Below are 22,971 nucleotides of genomic sequence, written 5' to 3' on the forward strand. Positions count from 1 at the left end.
TAATGGTAACCATGAATATTCATTAAAATCGTTTCAATTCGGAATAAAAGTAATTTACATACTGCTAGTGTAAATATATTTTTTAATACAAACTACCTTTTTTAATTCTAAAATAAATCGACAATCTCAAGATTTATAAGAAAATTGTCTTCAAAAAATACGTCACAAATCATCCCTGTTGATATCATAATTCAAATGCAAATTAGAATAGAAATTTTGATACAAAAGTTTTTCCGCGATATTCATCATACAAATTTATCATCTTACTTGTCCGTATGTCGCTCTGGAAAGAAATATATTTTAACTGATATGTTTTCTTGAAAATAAATACAAATTTACCTATTTTTTCCAACGGCAGGCACGAATATGATATTCAAAATAGAAGCAATGACAACGAATTTTACACACATTGTTGTATTTTAGCGCAAAACGATAAGTTTCACAAATATTTTGAATTATTGCCTGGAACATACACATTTATCGTTATTATTGTAAATGCAAGACTTGGCACGCATTTTTAATTTCTTTTTTATTGAATTCAAATTAATAAAAACACATTTTTCTAAAATATTTCTCAATTTATATTTTAAAGTTTTTTCTGAAACTTGAATGTAACTCTGTGAGGAGAATGAGAGAATTGAAAATCAGGTGATCTCAGCTGTTTTCAAATGTAAACAAACAAAATGGCGCTTTCCATACTTGTAAGCCTATACAATGATAAAATCAAGTTGAAGTTTAAAGGTTTGGTTCTCATGAGAGCAACGTCATTTTGGCTTCTACATGTATTTATGTGCCTTGGTTTTGATGTTTTAAGTTTTGTGTTTTAAAAATGTGATAAATATTTTTCGCCTTACTTTAAAACTCGGAGCGATAAAAATAAAAATGATGCCATTACCACAAATAAACTATTTTACTTGTACTCCACGTAAAAAGTCATGAGTGAGCCGAACATTTGATGAGTTTATAGTGAAGATAACGTAAATAACGCTAGCGCTCGCAGTGCTCTTAAAAAATATAACTCCTCAGAGCGAGAGAGTATTTTGATGTATTTACGAGCTCTATTTTTTTAAACCTACAAGTGTGTAATCACATTATTTTTATAAACAGAAGACAAGAAAATATTTTACTTTTATTTTGGCCACACGGAGTTTAGTTTTTGAATTCACTCGCGATGCAAATTTACATTGTTAGATCTAATTTACATTGTTAGATTCTAATTTTGAGAATATTTAGAAATGTATCAGCAGGTGGTCCACCGAAACCAGTAAATTTTTGAAAGGGGTCTACTAGAAAAAAAAAGTTTGGGAACCTCTGGAATAGACTAAGGGTCTGATTATGCATACTTCGCATAACTTCGCACAACCATTTGTACCAGAGCACTAAAAGTGTCACTTAAGAAAATGTGAAGCAAAATCTAAACTCAACAGATCGCTAAGTTTTTATAAGTTCTGCTAATTTCTGGCTAATGGAATACATACAAAATACGTACAAAGTACATACGAAATTACAGTTTGAAGTTTATGCGAAGTTATACGAAGTATGCATAATCAGACCATAACGCGAAATCAATCGTTGGAATTTTCATTCGTACCTCCATCAGGTTAGTAACTTGATAATAGAAATTGCTGCATCTTTTAGGCGCACTATTATTACATAGTTACATCCCAAGCTACTAAAAGCGAGGTAAAAATAAATTAAATGCACAAAAAATAAAAATTTTATTCACTTTAACATTAGTATGTATTAACATGTAGTATAAAATACTCTTATAATATCACTGTACACAGGAGCCATTAACTTATTTAATAATTTGACAGTTTTAAATAGCTATAATGAGATCATTTCCACTTTCAGTGTTTAACAGCCAATTTCACGAAAGCAATTTAAGTGAAAAACAAGTAACTTTTGTGCAAAAAACAAAACCGACTTCAATTCTCATATAACATATGTACATAAAAACAATATACTTACAAATTGATAAACTCCTCCTTTTTTGAAGTCGGTGATTTTAATTTTTTGAATTTTATATGGAAATTGACAGAACATTAAAAATCCCTTTAAATTTAAATTGCTGGCGGAATCGGCTGTAAATAGTCAAAGAATTATTCAGATTTCATTTTAAAATTACTTTTAATTTGGAGTTCACTTTCAAAAACTTTAATAAGAAGTCGGTTTCTCTATTTGCACCAGAAAACAAAATCAGCCATCTTTTTAAATAAATGATACTCCTACTCCATGAACTTACAGGATTTTACATGAACTTGCAGGAAGTTGCAGGAAAAATGTTCGCGTACTCCAAAATTCTCCAAAATCCTGTAAATGAGAGCGACTTTTGGAGAGTTGTGTAGATAATGAAGTTGCAAGATTTTACCCGAACTTTTTCTTCTGGTAAAATCATGAAAAGTGTCAAGCAATCACTGGTTGACGTTTTTACAGGAAAAATTAATTTTTTATTCCCGTACTTTTTGTTGTTACTCACTTTTTCTCACTTCAGAGAGTAATTTTGCTGTTTGACAGTTTTACAAGATTTTTCACTAAAAGTATTGGATCAGAGCTATTATCACAACTGGTACGTAACGACTCGGCCATATGCCCATAAAACGATTGCTCTAATTTTTTGCGCACATCAAACATTATCTGAAACATGTCAACTACAATTAAATTTTCTTTTTACTTTTTTACAGTTTAAGTAAAATTCAACGTTATGTAAAAAACGTAAAAGAATCCTCATGTGTTTTGTTTGTGCAAAATAATATTACACACACAAGTAATTTTTAAGAAAACAAGTAATTTTTAAGCAAAAAATAAAACCGGCTTCAATTCGCATATAAAAATTTTAGATTGCCGTTAATTTCTTCGTGATACAATGATCGGATCTATACGAAATTAGTATGGGACCACTCTTCAGGTACCACCTTTCCTTTAAAAAAAGAACTCTAGAAATCGGTTGACGTGGTCCAAAGTTTTGCGGTAACATACATAAAAAAAATATTCCGAAGAATGGATAACCTCCTGCAATTTTTGAAGTCTGTTAAAAATACGTGGAGAAAAATGGTGACAGGTAATAAGGTCAATGGAAATAACTTGACTTGACTTTATTTCCTACCCTGGTGGGAAATAAAGTCAATTGGCGATACCTTTTCAAAAGCGAAATAAAGTCAACAAAAATTTGGAAATAAAGTCATTGACGCTATTTCCTCATTCAAATGGAAATAGCGTCAACAATGCTTAAAGTCTGTCGATTCATAGAAAAAAATGTTGTTCTTACAATAAACATTGTACCGTAAGTGTTTTTTTTAATAGATGAAAAAGGTTATTGCCAAATCCTCAGTGTTGTGATATTAATCCACACACAATCATGAACTACTACCAATTGATTTTATTAAAACAATTTAAATTACAAATATGTAAAAACACGATGCGAAAAACTAAAGGCCTGCGCACAGTTGGAATACGAGAAATGTTTGAAGAAAGAGTGTAGAAATGATCCAGAACTTGCAAAACATGTTTCGTTTCCACAAAAATAAAGCGAACACTATTAAATTGAAGAAACAGTCCATGTCCAAAAACCCCGGAGGAACACTGAAAGAATTTTGTGTTTTAAATAAGCATATTTTGAACGAATTCGGAATGTCTAAGGTGGAAAAGAAACCAACCTTTCTATAAGGAAACAATTATAGAAATAAAATTTGCCATATTGAGGATAAAAAAGTGCCAAAATGTGCCAAATAGAAAAATAAAAGTGCCATAAAAGGTGTCATTCCTTTTAATCATTCACATTTAGCAATAAAATAAAGCTACATTTTCCAAATAAAAGTGCAATAATAAAATAAGATAAACCAGTTGAATAGCCTTTATAAATTAGAAAATTTTAGTTGAGAAAAAGAAGTGCACGCAAAGGATTTCACAAAAATGTATTGAAATGGTAATTTTTTTTTACAAAAGTGCCATTTTGGCACTTTGTGCCAAATTGAAAAATTAAGTGCCATTTGAAGTAAAATAGGGACAAATGGCACGGTTTGAGCCAAGTCGGTATCCCTGCTTCCATTAACTTACAAATATAAAAATGTGAAATATCGAGGGCTTGAATTCATTAATACGCTCTTTCTGCAATTTGCACAAAAACTAATTTTTGATTTTAAAAACCATCTGGGACTTATTACCTGTCGTTATATAAGGTAGCATTAATATCACTGATGACCAGGGAACGGATTTTATGGAAATTGCCTTTTTTTCTGCTAAAGAGATAGAGTATATTCGATTAAGAATGTCCACGGTTTAGCTTTCCCTGATTCCATATATACACATTTGATGTTGCCTTTTTTAAGATATTTGCCTTTTTTAAGATATTTGCCTTTTTTGCCTTTTCTACCTTTAAAAAAGTGATTATAGCATTTACAATTTTTTTTAAGATTAAAAAATATACACATGCCCATGCGGCTTATAGAAGCGTAGGGACCTCTTGCCAAATTGGTGTTGGAAAAATTCAAAGCCGTTTTCTCAGCTAACGTAGGCTTGGAGAAAGGGATGTGGATAAAATTGTAAAGGGCGAGGAAAACGCCCTTATTCCTGATAATATGAACGTTTCAAACGTTCCATATTTAAATTGGGCTCCACTTGTATCAACTTATCTCGAGCACACATTAAGTACATTCAAGGCTTTTCTTCGCGAAAATCGAATGAAAATGCTGCCAGAAAACTTCAAAATGCATCTTGTGGTTCAATGTTACTACAACTATAAAGTTCGAAACTCGAGGGGATAAAATAGCCAAAGATTCAAAGTAAAAATTTTTCATATAATGAAACTAGTTCATAGTTTTTCTCTTTTTACTTGTAATATAAACGTTTCTAAAATAAGTGTATTTTTTTGATTGTTCTTCGTATTTTCTGTCTTTTTTAGGGCCTTGTTTTGCTTTTTTTGCAATACCTAGTGCCTTTTCCTGCCTTTTTCGCTATTTTCTTTTGCCTTTTTCGCAATAGCTAGTGCCTTTTCCTGCCTTTTTCGCTATTTTATTTTGCCTTTTCCAGCCTATTTCATTATTTTATTTTGCCTTTTTTATAGGTTTTTAGGTCCTAAAAATCCGTTCCCTGCTGATGACAGTTAAAGCTTAGGTGGATTTTTATATCAGAATGTCATCTTTGTGAAAAATGTGCAGATAGAGGGTATTATTGAATATAAGCGCTCGATGTTTAAAATATATCAAAATTTTATTTCAACGTATACAAAAAATTAATTTACCTGCGTTACAGCCCGGCGGGAGACGGAGAAGGGGGGCCGCGGCGTAGCGTGACGTGGTGTTCAAACAGACGTTGCACTAAGCCGAGCTTTCGTCAATCTTGGTAATGTGATTCCATACTTTACTTTTCTGCGTAAAAGCAGAAAAACAGAAATAAATACAAATCAATGTCGTTACGCTGTATATTTATGTACTCTGTTTATACGGTTTGAATACAGTATGATGCCATACAAGTATCGATACTAGTATCAAATGGACATAGGAAATAAAATTTCGCGCAAACGATAACATAGAGTCACTAATCAGGAAATATAATTAAATAGAATTCTAGGAACAATATGGCTTGTATGAAGATGATATGGATATTGATATTATTATGATACATTAAGCGGTATCGAAAGAAAATACATATGTATAAGTAGCAATAATATCGTAAGTATCGAATACCGATTTACCCAGTATCGAAACCAAAGTATCGATACCAAGATTATATCAGTAGTATCGCAACATCCCTAGTCGTAGAAACAACGGTAAATATTGGCTTATTTTAAGTCTTTAAAGTGCTCTAGCAACTTATGATTTGCAAGTATTACTTTCATTTTAGGGATATGGGTTCTTTGGAGCAGTAGAAATATTATCGTGTACAAATTTTATATAAATTCAACAAATATTGAGCATTTTAAGGCAAAACAGTGTTGAAAAAATTTGCAAATTTTTTGTCTTATCAAAATGCTCAAATACCGCTCGAATGATTTTGTTTTTGTTTCCTTTGGTCAAAAGTTCAAGTTTTTTCCTTTCGTTTGGTGTATAGGAAGTATTGGTTGATATCTTCTAAGTATGTCTATTTTATTTAAATATATGGGCATAAATGGCACGTCCTTGCGCTGGAAGTGAGAGAAGGAGACAAAAAGTATGTGTGAGTAGGTATTTCGGCTTTTGAGTAACAGATGGCACAAAGTTTATAATCTAATCGCAGCGTATGTATGTAAATACATGCATAGGTACATATGATGATTGCAGTTAATGTGGATCTGTTTTTCTTTTAGTTATCTAGTGTGAATGTACATATGAATGCCTAATCCGCTAAATTTTTCGTCATATGAAATATATACTGTTCGTTCGATTTTACAAAATGAGGTATCAAATTAAAGGTCTTGGGCTGTGGATGTGCAGTAAGTTCTTATTTTTTCAAAAAGAGTTGTCACCTGATTAAAAAATTTAATTCAAATTATTTTTAAGTTAAATCAATTATTACACTGAGTATCGATCGAAATGGTTTGGAAAGGGCTTTATTTCTTAATTATATGGTTCAAAAAGCAAGTTCGACTTAAATAAAGGCAAAAAATTTAAATGTATGTCCTGATATGGATGTCAGACGAGAGAGGTTGTGGTTTGAAAATATTTTGCAGAGGGTTTCCACCTTGTTACAAAGTTAGATTCAATATAATAGGTTAAATAAATTACTTCAATATTAATATAAATCAAAATTGCTTTGAAGAAACTTTATTTCCGAACTGCATGTAGGAGGGATGCCACCTGATTTTATAATTCAATTTAATTTGAATTAAGAGTATTCTTCTTCTTCTTTTTTGGCGCTGTAACCGCCTAACAGGCTAACCTAACATTCGCGGCTTGCGTTTTGGTACGCATGCCGTCGAATTTGTTTTTTGCGTCACCCGAAATTGACTTGCATGCGTTTGCATTTGATTTCATTGAGCGAAACGTCAAAATGTCACGCAGAACAAAAATAGGAAATTGAGTTAGCTTCATACGCACGCCGTTCAATTTCGGTTGATCTCATACAAGTTGCATGTGCATGAGAAATTTTTGACAATAAATTGGCGGCGTGCGTGAATATTAGGTTAGCCTGTAAGCGATTTTGGGCGAGCTCAGCAAAGCACGCCAGTCGTTTCTCCTCTGTGCCAACTGACGCCAATTGGAAACGCCATGTAAAGCCAAGTCCTTCTCCACCTGATCTTTCCATCGCAGTGGGGGCCTGTGTCTTCCTCTGCTACCACCAGCGGGTTCCGAGTTGAATACTTTCAGAGCTGGAGCGTCGGTGTCCATTCGAACGACGTGACCAAGCCAGCGGAGCCGCTGTATTTTAATTCGCTGCACTATGTCCATATCGTTGTAAAGCTCATACAGCTCATCGTTCCATCGTCTGCGGTACTCGCTGTCGCCAACGCGTAAAGGCCCGTAAATCTTCCACAAAATCTTTATCTCAAACACTCCAAGGGCCGCCTCATCGGATGTTGTCATTTTCCTTGCTTCTGCGCCATATACCAGCACGGGCATGATGAGTGACTTATAATGCTGACATTACTATCGGTGTTAATGCTGGTTCCCAAGTAAACGAAATTCTCTACTTTCTCGAAATTGTAACTGTCAACAGTGACGTGGTGCCAAGGCGCGAATGTGCTGAATTAAGAGTATTAAATAATTTAAATATGTATCACAATACAAGTGTCAGGCGAAAAAGGTTTAACGAGGTTTTGGTTTAAAAATAATTTGAACAAAATTGCCATCTTTTTGAAAAGTCGAATTAAATTCCATTATATGAAACATTGAAATATTGGCGTCAAACAAAGGAGTATTAAGAAATATTTAGTTTGAGCAATTATAACATTAAAGAAAGTTTCCACATACATATGTAAAAAGTTAAATTGAAATTACTTGATAAGTCGATTGAATTATTAAAGTAGAGGTATAAATTGACATAAGTTAAAAATGTTTTTTTCTGAACTTTATTTAAGATGGTTGCCATATATTTTAGAAATTAAATTATATATGTGTGTCAGTCGAGAGGTTTTGGTTTCCAAATATTTTGAATAGGATTGCCACCTGTTTTAAAATTATAATTTAATTAAAGTGTTGCCACGTATTAAAAAAATCAAATCTAACTCAGTCCAGCAGGCACATGAAGTATGTAGGTATCACAATATCAGAGGCAAGAGATTTGTTTGTTTCTTAACAATATTTAGGAGGGTTTCCAGCTGTTTCAGAAGTCTTAGCTAACTTATGCACAGATCCGAAGACGATGATAATGCGAAGACCAGCACGAACACGAAGAAGAATACTAATACTGGGAACTAGGCTAATTTAACAAGTAATACAAATTTCTGTAGTATGAAAGGAAATAAAAATGAATCGAAGTAGTGATACACGTCATGGCATATATCTATTTATAAGCTGACAAGTGGCAATCCTATTAAAATTATAAATAAAAAAGGGGCACTCTACTATCGATACAGAGTATATTAGAGAAAATCTCGTCAAAATCTGTTCAGTAGTTTTCTAGATTAGCGCAAGGCGTATCAACTACAGGTGATAGCGATAAAAGCCATGCTTCTTCTTATGAGCACGCTTGTGTCAAATTGTCGCCTGTTTTGCTTTGTTTACATATCCGCATATACATACAAATATACGTAAATACACTGAGGAGCAAAACCGGAACAGTAATACATAATGTGCATTTTCTTGCAATATATTCGCAATATATGAAGACTTTTTTGTAATCTAGTTTCGGAATTCACATTTCCAATGTTTATTTCATCAGAAGGCCTTAAAAACAATAATTAATATAAGCAGATAAAGAAGAAAAACGTAGCAACTAGATTGTTCCAGTTTTGCACCCGACAGAAAATTTTACCATTTGCTTGACTTTTAATAAATTGGCCATAACCAATTTGAATATTTTAGCTTTTATGGTCATCTTGGGATACTTTCGCACAGGTTTTAGACGAAATCTGTTGAGAACGCACACCGGTTTTCCTCAACGCCATGCCCAAGGTCATGCATGCGATTGGGCGAATTTTCGCAATTGAACAGTGGCATTATCAAACAATTCCATAAGTTTTCTGTTGAATCAATTCTATGCTTTACGCAGGTCACTCCATGATTATAAATACTTGGGATTTATACCTATTTGGCCCCAGTTTCGGAGGATATTTATTTATTTATCTATTGCAGTTATATGAAACAGACGTTCCTTACAGACTAGAGATAAAAATTTAGCTACTTAGACAATACGTGTAAAACATAAAGCACTCTACAGTTTCGAAATCAAAGAAAAAATAAATAAACTTTTTGGAAGAGAGAAATCCAGGTCGATAGAATTCGAGATCGTGTTAAATTCGTTTAAAGCTCTTGAAATAGGAGCATTTCTGGCATACTCTGTTTTAAAATTTCCTCCATAAAACGGCAGAGGACTGCGAAGATTCCTTAGAGGAACATTGAAGTTGACCTGCTCTAGGAGCGTAGGGCAATCGATCACACCATTTATTAAGTTAAAGGTAAAAGTTAGAGATAGCAAAGATCTTCTGGCTTCCAGAGATTTAAGGTCTATTAATAGCAAACGAGACTTATACGATGGAATAGGCTCGCTGAAGTTAAGATTTCTGAGGGCAAATTTAAGAAAAACCTTCTGAACCCTTTCAATCCTAATAATTAGGTTTGAGTGGTATGGCCTCCAGATAAAAGAAGCATATTCTAACTTAGAACGAACAAAAGATGTGTACAACAATTTAAGTGTATAGGGGTCAGAGAACATTGAGCTCTGACGCCTGAGANCGAAAGACTAAGGGAGCCAAAATTAGTAGAATTCACACTAGCAGAGAAACTAGAATCCACAGTAGGGTAATCATCTACAAAATTAGAACTAAAAAATGCAGCAAATAGATTTGCAACGTCAGCTGGAGTGGAGGCACATTTATCTTCAAAAAATACAGCTGAGGGAATACTAGAGTTGTTCTTCTTAGACTTAATAAAATGCCAGAACGATTTCGGATCTTCTTTGATATTGGATTCAATACCTAAGATATAATTTCTGTAGAGGAATTTATTCAAGCAGTTAAACTTTTTANATAGAGGAATTTATTGAAGCAGTTAAACTTTTTAAGATGGACCTGATATTTTTCAAAGAAAAACTGACTTCCAGAGGCCTTAAACTTATTATAAAATTTGTTTCTAAGATTCTTAAGTTTTTTCAAGTCACGATTATACCACGGTAATTTATAGGGTCTTTTTCTAATTAATGGAATGGATTTAAAACAAAAATCAGAAATTACAGATTTGAAAGTAGCGAAGCATTTAGCTACATCGGGGCAAGAGGGTAAGCTTTCCCAATTAAACTCACCCAGTGATCTATTTAACTTGGGATAATCGCAGGCTGCATAATTAAACTTAGGTTTGTCACCAGCATTGAAAGACGGGAATACATAAAATTCAAATTTTAGTAGCAGAGGAACATGATGCATATTAGATGGAGTGATCGGATTGTGGCAAACTTCAATGTTACACTTAATGTTATCACTAATAAATATGAGGTCAAGAATTCTATCCAACTTGTTAACAAAATTATTGATTTGTAATAAATTAAGGCTTAAGAGGCTATCTATAAAGTACACTTCATGGGACGCATTGTCATTAATTGGCGAGAGACCAGCATCGGAAAAAGATGTGGACCAAGATACATTACAAAGATTAAAATCGCCTAACACACAAAGGTGGTCATCTCCTAGCTTATTTAATACTAAACACATTATGTTGTCAGCATGCGCTGATCATTGTCCTGTTAAAACTGATAAAAGCCTGCGAAAAATATCCTCAGGAACTGCCAAATTCTTTGAAAATGCTCATTTGTTGTCACTTTTCTTTTTCGTCGATTTTACCACAGTTTTTACTCCCTAAGGCATAACACGGCCCTACATCATTAAATGTACACATACAAACCTAATAGTTTAAATATTTTGGGACGTTAGGCGTATCCCTGATGCAGGTGCACAGCACTTGAACCAATATTCCGACTTAAAACGTTTAATTTTATCCTCAGAGTTAAAAAATTTAGGGTCGTGCCCTAATTAATAGTAAATTTTGGTGGAATAATATGGTCGTTTATGAAGAACTTGTAAATTCCCGCTTCAAAATAATACCAATCCAATGTTTTTTCTTAGTAAAAATGCGTTTCTGACAAAAAAATTTTTCTGGATGTCAAAGCAGGCTTTCTCCTCTTTATCTTTGTGCTCCAATAACTTGTTCCCATGTCATATATAATGTCCAGTCACTTGCTTTGTGGTGAGAAAGCAGTAATTTTTGATTTTGAATCAAAGTTTTTTGGTATTCAGAGACACTCCAATATGCCTAGCCTAGCGAATTGCAATTTTTTGTGGTCTCTTGATCTTGAAGACTGAGGTCCGCCCTTTTAACGCTTGTTTAGATAACCATACAAGGGACATTTGACCGATATGATTTCTTTCTTTATAGCATAGCCTTTCTGAACGTTTTGCAAAAACTTTAAATTCTTTTTGCTTGTGTTGTGCACTTAAAGCACTCACAGCGAAAATCCCACGCGCCTTGATTACAAAATTGCAGGAAATGAGCCAGAACTCCTCTTTGAATTATAAAATTCAGCAAATACTAAGAGGGCGCAAAACTGGAACAATCCAGTTAATTTTTGTTTGGTCATTTTTTTCTGAGTTTCCATATGCGAATCTTAAAACATTTATGGTCAAACATTTAGTTAAACATCGGTAAAGCGAAATGCAAGTTTGAATTACCATAAAGTAAATAAACTGAAGAAGTACATTACCACAAACTTAACTTTCCGTTCTATTGTTCCAGTTTTGCTCTTCAGTGTATATACCCTGCAAACAAATGCTGCCGAAATCTTTAAGAATATCGGAAATTTGTTACGATTCTTTTAGGAATGATTAAAGAAAAACATATGAAGCGGTTGACAAGAACTAGTAAAGAAATTTGTGTACGAATTTCTAAAGAAAATTCTTAAAAAAAATTGTGAAACCCCTCAGAATACTGTGTAATCCTGGTATGCAGGGTATACATATACATACGAATAAGAATAGATAAAGAAGCTGTTGATGACACAGGGAGTTCATACCAACCTTAAATGTTGTTTTTGTACGATTGCTACAACCTGTTGTTATTGAATCATGGAATTAGCGCGTACAAAGAATCTCGACTTTCCTTTATACTATGTATAGATGGTACATATGATTGAAGTTAATATGGATCTGCTTCTCTACTGCTAAATCTTAATATTTTGCAAATCATTGATTATTGATTATTAAATTCATTTCAATACAATCAACACGAATATTTCATGTACCGTTTTTAACTTCAATGTGATCTTCATAATATCACGAATTCTACGTTTTAGTTTAGCCGCTGTGACACCGACACAGCCCGCAGGTCAAGACGAAGGCGCTGAACTGATCCCCTTGTCACTTACCAACACTACCCTTCCGGCCACGCATTTTTTAACCGACCTGGCTGAAGTCGGATAAATAGCCGAGCTTATGTTGTTGCTTTGCAAATCCACAACCAAATATTTCCTTCATATCCATCAAACGTAAATGGTACCGAAAGAATTTATGAGGCAAAAAATAATGTAAAAAAAATATTTTTTAAAAACAAGCTTTTATTTAACCGTACAATCAAAGGAATAAAATGAAGTAGTGTAACAAAAGATTTTTTATCAAGAAAATTTTGTCAAAACTGCACTAAAATGAATAAAATAAAATAAGTTAAGGTCTCGTTAAAGTTACTAAAAGCCATTTAGTGAAAGGAGTTATTCAAACTCTAATGAAAATTACTAACAATTTGTACTAATTTACTTCGTTTTTAAAAAAGCTTGTCGCGCGAATAGCAAACCGGCATTTAAATATCTGCATACATACATATACATACCTAACCAATTTTGCATGTACGGTGAATTCGCCGACAAGCTTTTTTAAAAACGAAGTAAATTAGTAAAAATTGTTAGTAATTTTCATTAGAGTTTGAATAACTCCTTTCACTAAATGGCTTTTAGTAACTTTAACGAGACCTTAACTTATTTTATTTTATTCATTTTAGTGCAGTTTTGACAAAATTTTCTTGCTAAAAAATCTTTTGTTACACTACTTCATTTTATTCCTTTGATTGTACAGGTTAAATAAAAGCTTGTTTTTAAAAAATTATTTTTATTACATTATTTTATTTGGCGTGTCGTCCATTTCCGCTGTAGCATGGCATATATTTAGGCGNCAGAAGACTTGGCAAGCAAAATTTTGTTTGCTTATGTTTTGTATAAACATACACATGTACATATAGCAGCAGTTAATTTTATTTAAAGAAATGGCGTGTCGTCAATTTCCGCTGTAGCATGGCATATATTTAGGCGCAATATTTAACTTCTTCTGGCGGGGCGACATCTGGAGTCTTCTAATTCCTACAACGAGGTTTATATCTAGACAAGGTTGATATCTAGAATTTGCCACAAATAGCTTTGCTACACTATCGCCGGCAGCTTTAACAATTTTATAGTGGTTTTACGTTCTTTGGCAAATTACGCTCTGTTAGCCATAAATCTTAATATTTTTTGACCGCCTTTGAATCAAGACAACTGGACCATATGGGGAATTCATTTATATGTATATTAAATTGCATTGTCATCGTGATTGGAACTATGCTGAAAATTTCAAGTCTCTAACTTGTCGGGAAGTTAGGTTAAAATCGATTGGAAATTTCCGCGATTTCCGCGGGATGACCAAGTTAAATAAAAGCTTATAAAAAAAATAAACATTAAAAAACAACAGAAAAACAGCTCAAACTGGACCTTCCATTCTCAAGTTATACGCGGTCTGACGTACACAACTTTGGTATATACATACACTACTATATATACTACATATACTTATATATATACATATGTACATATACATATATACTACATATACTACTATGAAAACCTTTTTGTGGACTTCGCTTCTTTTTGAAGGTGATTGAATTCTTCTCCTTTTTGTCCTGTTTCCAAAAAACCTCGCTGTGGGTGGGAGTGTCAAATTTTAGAAAAAAGCTTCTTACAAAACTTTTAATCATGAAGCATAGGGAAGAATTACCCAATATCGAGTTACCGAGTATCAAGCTCAGTGGAAAGCCCGTATTACAGATTTGTATTCTCAGAATTCAAAACTCAGTACAAAATTTGAAAAATCAGGACATTCGCGTACTGATTGAAGAAATGAATGAAATCAGTATGAGAGTTGAAAAATCAGAGAGTTGTAAAATCAGTACGTCTGGAAACCGCGTTGAATCCCAATAACGTGGCAATTGCTCAAAAAGGGGCTCGCACCGATTTGTGAGGAGGAGGTATTAGGGAGACGTAAAATAGTAATTCTGAGTGGAAGAAAAACAATGAAAAACCACAAATGGTCTTTCATCAAGCAAATGCGAGCTCTTACACACCTCGCCAAACAAATGATTTTTGAGGCACTAAAAAGTCGAACTGATGGGTCAGCCGCCATTCGCCTAATGTGTAATGTAATGTTACAAACTACCATTATTTTCTCTAGTGTACATAAATAATAGACAGAAATAGGATATTCATTGTAAACAGAGCTGAGTAATGTTGATGCGAATAGGGATTGACGTGGATAGTGAGATAAGTCGAAAACATCAAACTTCTTTGAGACAAAATACTTATTTTTTAATCTCAAACCCGAACCGGTTTCTTTTTTGCCAAAAATTGTTGAAATATCCATTTGTGCAAAATATTCAATACCTCCGCGGAAGATTGTAGCGCCAAGATAGGCGCATGCGTCATTCAAGTAAATAATTGAGAAATGTACTTTGTGCTCACGAATCTCTGACAGCCACACATTCTGGACATGAGGGTTGAATAAATGAGAACAGCATTTCGAAGGCGGCCTTTTGGCAGCAAAGGATAAACGAAAATTTCCCTTTGTTGTACCTATTGCTCGCTTTATATTGGGCCGAGATATAAACATTTGACTGTTGGGGCATTAGAACATTGAATCTGGAGTTGTAATGTTGCAAATTAGAGGCGGAGGGGCAAAAGTAGAAAATAAAGAGAGGTTTAGAGCACATTTGTATGTGTGAGCCGCAGACATTTGGAAGACAGCGCTTATTTCGTCGCAAGAAAAGCAAACAGTAGCAAAGCAGACCGACACAAAAAGCACTTTTTGGGCAGGGCCACAAGAATGTCGAGTTTTCATTCAGTTAGAGAACTGTAAGGGCGACGAGTGTATTTCTTGTGAAAAGAGATTTTTATACATATTTCGAAAAATTAAATTAAATAATGAATTATGTAATTTGCGAAATTGTGAATCATGCTACGAATTATTATAACTAATTAAGGCGCAAATTAGTGCTTGTGAAATATAGTTTTACTTTACCAAAAAAGTGAGAGCCATTGTGTTATGAAAATACATATTTAAGTGTGTACACTGCAATTCGTAAAGTGGGCGTTAGTTTTTCTCTAACTTGCATTTTAAACTTGCGTTGAAAACTTTTTACTACTACTACTATCGAGCTAACGGTTGTAACCTTGATCTATGTATGTATGTATGTACATAAGTGCCTCACTAATTATTTGCACTTTGAGAAAAATTGCTTCGCTTTGAATGCTATTCACTTGAAATACAGGCAAACCAGGAAGCATACAGGATGTTGTGGCAAGTAGAACAGCAAAAAGGGAACACGAAAATAACAACAAAACGAAAAAAAGGAAAAACTAGATAAAACTAAACTAGGGATGCTACCGTTGTTTTTTGTTTGTTCTTTGCCTTTGTATGCCGGTGCTTCTTCTTGCCACCACCCACTTTTTACTATCTAACACCTCTTACTAGTACGCGGGAGCCCTGCTACTACTACTACACTCTACTCTTTATACACTCATAATTCTTCAACCATTGCAGATATGAGGAACTAGATCCCCCAAAAACTGATTCGCCACCGCCAAACACACCAGCACCGCCGAACAAAAACTCTGCTACGAATTTTACTTTCAGCAGCTGTGCACCGGAGAACAACAACACAGCCAATACAATGGATAAGGGTGGAGGCAGCATCAGCAATCTGAGCACTAGTATGGGTGGCTCTACAGCATCCATTTCTGGTCAACTGCATTTTCAACCGCACCAGCCACCACCCAACAGCATGGCCGTCAGCACACCATCCAGCGAACAACACGAGGCGATAGCCTTAAAGAAGGCGTTGGAGTGGGAACTTAGCTTGGATGCAAAGGATTTACGTTCGCACGCGTGGTATCACGGTCCGTTGTCACGACAACGCGCCGAGGAGATTGTGCAGAAGGAAGGGGAATTTTTGATAAGAGATTGCGGCTCGCAGCCAGATAATTATGTGCTCAGCTGTCGCACCAAAACACAAGTGCTGCATTTCGTTATAAATAAGGTGAGTTTGTCGAGCTGAGATGCTAACCCAATTTACCAAACGACTTCGTAACGACGTCGTTTAATACTCGTTCTGATTAGCAATTTGTTCGCCGGCGAAGACGCCGTCGGATAACAAGCACAGCAGAAACGATGCTCAAAATATTTAACAAAAACCATTCAAATCGAATTTCAAATTGTGTGCAATATTAAAAAAAAAAAAACAAATCAGCAACCATTCCTAAAAACTTAAAAATTTTCAATCTGAATTAAAAGAAAAAATATAAAGCAGTTTTAGGGGATCCGTACGATAAGTCGAAAATAACCGAAACGGAAATGTCGAAATCGTATCCTTTCGAAATGAAAAACGTCGAAAAAAATGAAAAACGTCGGAAATGTCGAAAATAAAGTCGAAAACGTTGAATGTTTGCAAAAATAAAAATTAAAAGTGTTCTGAGTAGCTTTTCAAAATTTCTAGAGTTCCTAAGAAGGAAAAAGAAAGTTCTACAAAATCACGCCGAAAAAACTTTTTTTCGAAAAAGTGGAAAAGATTAAATTTTTGAAAAAAAAGTATTTATGTGTTTGTTTCTTAACCTCTACAAAATGTGTCATTTCGAATATTGTAAGTTCCCTTACATTTTAAGTTCTTTTAAGTATGTTAGTTTCTTCAATACCAATCAAATTATTGAATACTAGCTTTTGCCCACAAAAAAAGCCTGTTTGTTCGATAAAAAATCCGGTTTATTCGATAATCGAAAAATCAAGATTTCAAAAAAACCTCTATAGATTTCAAAAAAAAAACCAGTGGAAACCACTTTGAAAAACCGAGTCAATTACCCTTCTGCCTATACTTTTTTTCATGTCAAAATCCCATTGGTATATTTCATTTAGCTTGAACAGAATAAATAGATAAACATTTCTGCTTGAATTTAAACTTTTTCTTAGATTGTATTTTAATATAGCATTCTAGGTAGAATTCTACCCATAGCTCGACGAACGGTTAACTTGTTTTTGAAAAAGAGGCAACCCTACTCAAAAATATTTTGGAAATAAAGCTTTCTTAAACTTCACTCGTTGGACACAAATATAATATTTTATTCAACGTGTTATTTAAATTTATTTTAACTTTTTGAAAAGATGGCAACCCTTTAAAATATTTCTACAATAAAGCATTTTGTCTATCTCGTTTGATACCCACATTAAAATATTTCGTTTCAACTTTTTAATAGAATTGATTTTTACTTTTTAAACAGACAGCAACCGTCTTAAAGTATATTTAGTTATCAATTAATTGACTTTTACTTTTTTAATAGTTGGCAACCCTCTTAAAAAATACTTTCGAAATATATAGTTTCTGAACCGCTTTCGTTTGACACCCACATTGCTGTAATATTTTGTTTAACTTGTTAATTAATCGATTTTAACTTTTGAAAGAAGTGGCAACTCTCTTCAAAAAATATTTGATATGTTAAGCCAGGATGTAAACTATCTGTATTCCAAATTTAATTGAAATACATGAAGACGTTTTAGCGTGAAGGAGCAACAAACATACTCGCTCACAAACTTTCACATTTATAATATTAGTACATAATATTAGTGGAATTTAACTTAAATAAATCAACCTGTTGAAATAATGTAATGCATGATGTGCAAAATTCTCGCGATATATTTTTTTCAACATTTTTATTTTTCGACATTTTTCTTTCGACAATTTTTTTCTCGGCATTCTTGATTTTCTAACTATTTTCTTCGACATTTTTTTTAGTGTTTTTAGTTTCGACATATCGTTCTAGACCCCAGTTTTATAGCTCATTCAAACGAAGTCAGAACGACGTTGCGTTTTGTATGAAAAAAGGACTTCGTTTTGACGTTGTTTCGAGTTCACCCAAACGACTTCACCAGACCGATGTTGTAACGACTTCGATTCGATGAGGAAAAACGACGTCGGAACAACGTTGCGGTTTTTGTGGAAAAAACGACTTCGTTTTGACGTCGCTTCGAGTTCACCTGAACGACTTCACCAGACCGACGTCGTAACGACTTTGATTCGATGAGGAAAAACGACGTTGGAACGATGTTGCGGTTTGTATGGAAAAAATGACTTCGTTTCGGCGTCCTTTCGGGTTCACCCAAATGACTTCACCAGACCGAGGTCGTAACGATATCGATTCGAGCTCGCCCTCGCTCTGTGGCAAATTGGGAAGCTACATATATGGAATGCAAAAAGACGTAACAAACATCGTCGCTGAAATTCAAAAAGACGTAATTAATAAAGAAATCAAAATTCAGTTTTTGATTGAAATGTCCATCATATTTCATCGAATTACAACTCCCACATCATTTGATGAAAAAAAAGTTATTAGTCGCGACTTTTTACATTTCAGTTACGATGTTGTTACGTCTTTTTGCATTTCAGGTGACGATATATATGTATGAATTTATGTACATACATATTGTAAATGTATGTATGTACCTTTTTTGTATCTATGATTAATTTAAATTAATAACGATGAATTATTATAATGCCTTACCTTATACGTTTTGAGAATGCTTATTCTACTGCGTCAGAATGTCTTAAGGGACAAATCTTGCGTGAAGCCCATATTGTATATGTCGAATCCCTTGATCCTTTTTGTGAACCTTAAATGTTTTTGTCAATGTTTATTGTGGCGTATTAATATTTATTTCAATAGTATTTCTGAGCTTTGTACCACGATTTGTGTGTTACGAAAAATGGAAAAACAACAAGATAGCAGTTATAGCAGCTATTCCGGAGAGCACCACATTTCCTCATCAGACTTATTTTTTTAAACAAGAGTACGTGGTGTACATAGCCCAGTGGTTAACGCTTCTGACTTTGCAAATGGTTGATGCGGGCTCGATTCAAAGCAGTAAAGCATCTGCAGTCACCGTCCAGAGAGAGAGTGTCTCGATCTCTCCATTGTTCCTTTGTAAGAAATCTAACAACGAACTTTCTTCCAAAGGAGACTTCAGGGATCAGTTTGTCATTAGGTGGAAAAAACGAAGGATATTGATCTGACAACCTTCTGAACAACTCACTGTGCAGATAACTCCGAAGGACGTGCCATAGACGCCTATACACACGCTCCTTTGTAGCCTGTTTAACACAGAACTCGTGGTTTTGACCATGGTTCTGCACCACCATACTACAGTAGATTACATTACGATTGGCCTGATTAAAGCTATGTACTTGTATATCCAGAATACCATAGCCGGTATCAGACGTCAGGTCTTCGGCAATGTCCGAAAACTTTCAGCTTTCGATTTACCTTCAGCTCGAGGTGAGTTTTCCATGTCAGGTTCGTATCTATAGCTACCCCCAGATATTTCACATCCACGAACTTAGGTTTACGGCTCCAAGCACTGTTACCTTCCAGTTTCCTTTTCCACGTAAACAAGACTAGGGTTGTTTTACTGGAATTGACAGAAAGAGCCTGCAAAGTGCACTATTCATAAATATTATTCAGAATTCTCTGTGTCGTAACACAAACCTCTCTGAAAAATTTACCTGATGACAGTGTACAAACATCATCGGCGTAAACTTGTATTTGAACGAAGTCTTGCATTTTCGTTCGTTGGGAGTCCACTAACAAACACCACATGGTACAAAGCCTAGCTTCATCGCCCACGGGAAAGCTTTTTTGTTTGGGAATAAAGACTTTTCTCCAAAGGGTGGGAACTCGGCCAAATGACAGATAGGCCCCAAAAACTCTTATTAGAGCCCCTAAAAGCCTGTCTCCCCCACACTTTGGCATTTACAGATACCCTCCGCCTGGGCCCGGTGACTAAAAGTCGTCAAACGAGGGTAAAGAAAGCCTTACCGACTCCTCAGTCACCATCCGTGATGCTATGTACAAGTTTAGTCTGGCGGCTCTTCCCGTCGCGCTGTCCTCCACCATATCCCTGCCTGCTTCAGGAATTATACTGCTACCCAGAAAATGATTCTCCAACAGATTATTGTATGGGTCCTAGCAGCGACGTGGTATATGGTCCATCGAATTTTCTGAGAGAATCAAGCCTAACCGTCAGGTCCTGTTGAAGTATCTTACACAGCCTGGCAGACAGTTTCATGTTGTCGATATCATTGTAGAAGTTTTTATAAGAGCTTAGTTTTGACATGCGAATTTGGCTCCTATATTCCTTCTTCAAGTCATGATATGCGGACCAGCCTTCTCCTTTTCCGGTTTTTAAACTAATATTCAGAAGTCTCCTGAATCATTTCGAAGTTTGGTAAATTCATCGTTCCACCATGGGACCGCTATTTATTGCCTGTTTTTTTATTGGACATACTTCTTCAAAACAACCAATCAAAGTACTAGCTACCTCGCGGGTCGCATCTTCAATTTATTTAATGTTTTTGAGTTTAGGGAGATTTGGTATTCTCGTTTCAAGGAGCAACCCAAACTTCTTGGCATTTGACAAGTGTGAGCTCCTAGCCGAAATTCGATGAATCGATGATCAGGTAGAGATTCCTCTTCCAAGACCATCCATCCTTTGATATGACCCGCCATGACTTCATTAACTTAATTAAGGTTAGATCTATCACTTCTTGTCTTCTGCTGGTGTCAAAAGTAGGTTTGTTACCTACATTATGTATAACCATTTCAGAGGATAGAATGTTGTCCTTGTCCCCATGGAAGGGGCACTTCGTGCTACCACATACCATATGACTTGAGTACTGAACGATGTCCATAATCTCGATAAGCGGAGACTACAATGGCCTCGGCGCATCGCCCGCCCGTACAGTACCAGGTTTTTATCACACCGACATCTTGTGAGCTGAACTCTCTAAGCATCGTGCATTCGATCGAACGCGGCACTATAATGCATGCGCGCGAACTTTCTGTCGCTCTAAATTGAATGGCGTTTCCCTAGGAAATCACTCCAAGTGACACGCCCTCGGGATTATTTGGGGAATGTACGAATTTCGCATGCCTACTGCATAATAGGGCAGTAGACGGCTTGCTTAGCTGAAAATTAATTTGTGTAAAAATAATCTCAGTCATACCTATAAGAAGATATAAAACCATGAATTACTTCTTACCTGTTTCGCCTTCCTTATCCTGGACCGGAAAATGTATCCGTCCCGGGTGTAGGTGATAACCGCATTTAGTTCGAAGGACTTCCAACGAGCCGTCGTTAATGCCCATCATCAGGAAGGAGCCTTTTGAGTGGGTCCTCCCTTGGTGTTTGAATAAATACGCCATTAGTTCATATTCAGTCCCATGTCCTACGTGCTAGTATGTTTTACAATCTGGCTTGTTTTCCGAGAAGGTCCCGGTATCCAAGCAGTGGCTCTCACCATTCTGCAGCTGCTTCCGTCTTTTAGGATTAATTTGCAGTTTTCGCAGGCTGGCTTCCCTGTTATTATTTTGTTAGCCACCCTCGGGAAAACTCGTTAGAGAATTGTATCTGTACGATACCATCCCCACGCGCACCCCTCACCGATTCCGGCCCTAAGACCTTCATCTTCTTTGTCTTGCGATTCTTGCCTTCTGCTCGCCCTGGTTGGAAACGGAAGAGTAATCCAGGTCGGATGAGTCATCACCTGTCCTGTCCTGTTGCAGAGTTAGGGACCGAAAGATTTTGAGTACCCGTTGGTCATAGCTACAGCTTTCTTCTCCTTTTTCCTCCTTCTCTTCAACTGCCCTGCGATCAGCTTTTCATCCGTTTGAGGATCACCAATATAGGATTTCTCCGTACCGGTACTGTCCTGGTTTGCACTAGGTTTAACCGCTTTTGGTTCCATCTCTGATACCAGGGTATGTTTTGAAGGAGGAGAAGGACCACCTAGCATCTCCATATCTGTCACAATCTTGGTTGAATCAGAATGTTTCGATGATAGTTGGTCGAATCAGAATGTTTCGATGATAGTTCGCCATCAATGAACCGTGGTACAAAGAACGCTAAATATTGGCTTGTTTTGGGTAAATTCATTTTCAGAATATAAGTTCTTTAGAGCAATAGAGATGACCGATGCAGATGCAAATTAATTGGCCGGTGGACAAATAATCGGCCGATGCCAATTCCTTAAAAGAAAAATACCGAATATAAATGCATTCATGAACAAATGTTTTTAATAAACTTTTGCATCAACAAAAAACCAGGGTTCGTATTTGCACACACATGCTCTGCTCACACACACGCCAGAAACACCCCAGTGGGAATTAGGAGCACGTCATAATACCTTATTAGCAACTTACTCTTCACCTGGCAGTCATTACCATTTCCCTGCCGAACGTCCCTTACTTTTACAAAGGCATGGCCGCCTTATGTAAGTAGGAATTTAGAATGTACATTTGGTATCAGACATACTTCTGAGCCGCTTTACAAAGTAAGTTACTAGTAATGCAGAGCAGTCGCTCGGAGTAGTTCGGTGCTTGGAAATAACTTCGGCTGCACGTTATTTTGCAACTGACAACGTAATGTGTCTTCGGAGGTGTTCATTTTGCCCTTTACTAGTAGATGACATTGGCCATGATGACAATTTTGGTACTAAAAACTGAAAGAAAACATGGCTT

At 35.4% G+C, this 22,971-nt stretch overlaps 1 protein-coding gene across 9 annotated transcripts in view; it reads left to right on the plus strand.

Annotated features, from left to right (window-relative positions):
* LOC108378752 (breast cancer anti-estrogen resistance protein 3 homolog) overlaps positions 1-22,971 on the plus strand; it is a 187,858-nt gene that overhangs the window by 83,947 nt on the left and 80,940 nt on the right. For 6 of the 9 annotated variants that reach the window (XM_017635070.1, XM_017635077.1, XM_017635057.1 and 3 more), the window contains one exon: positions 15,956-16,451. In XM_017635070.1, the coding sequence (XP_017490559.1) occupies positions 15,956-16,451 (496 nt within the window). Of the gene's footprint in view, positions 1-14,951; positions 15,599-15,955; positions 16,452-22,971 lie in introns of those variants that run through there. The other 3 variants (XM_017635105.1, XM_017635099.1, XM_017635091.1) reach the window with 3 other exon arrangements.

The sequence above is a fragment of the Rhagoletis zephyria genome, unplaced genomic scaffold (assembly GCF_001687245.7).
Source record: "Rhagoletis zephyria isolate East Lansing unplaced genomic scaffold, Rhagoletis_zephyria_1.1 Rzeph_scaffold_00119, whole genome shotgun sequence".
NCBI lineage: Eukaryota > Metazoa > Arthropoda > Insecta > Diptera > Tephritidae > Rhagoletis > Rhagoletis zephyria.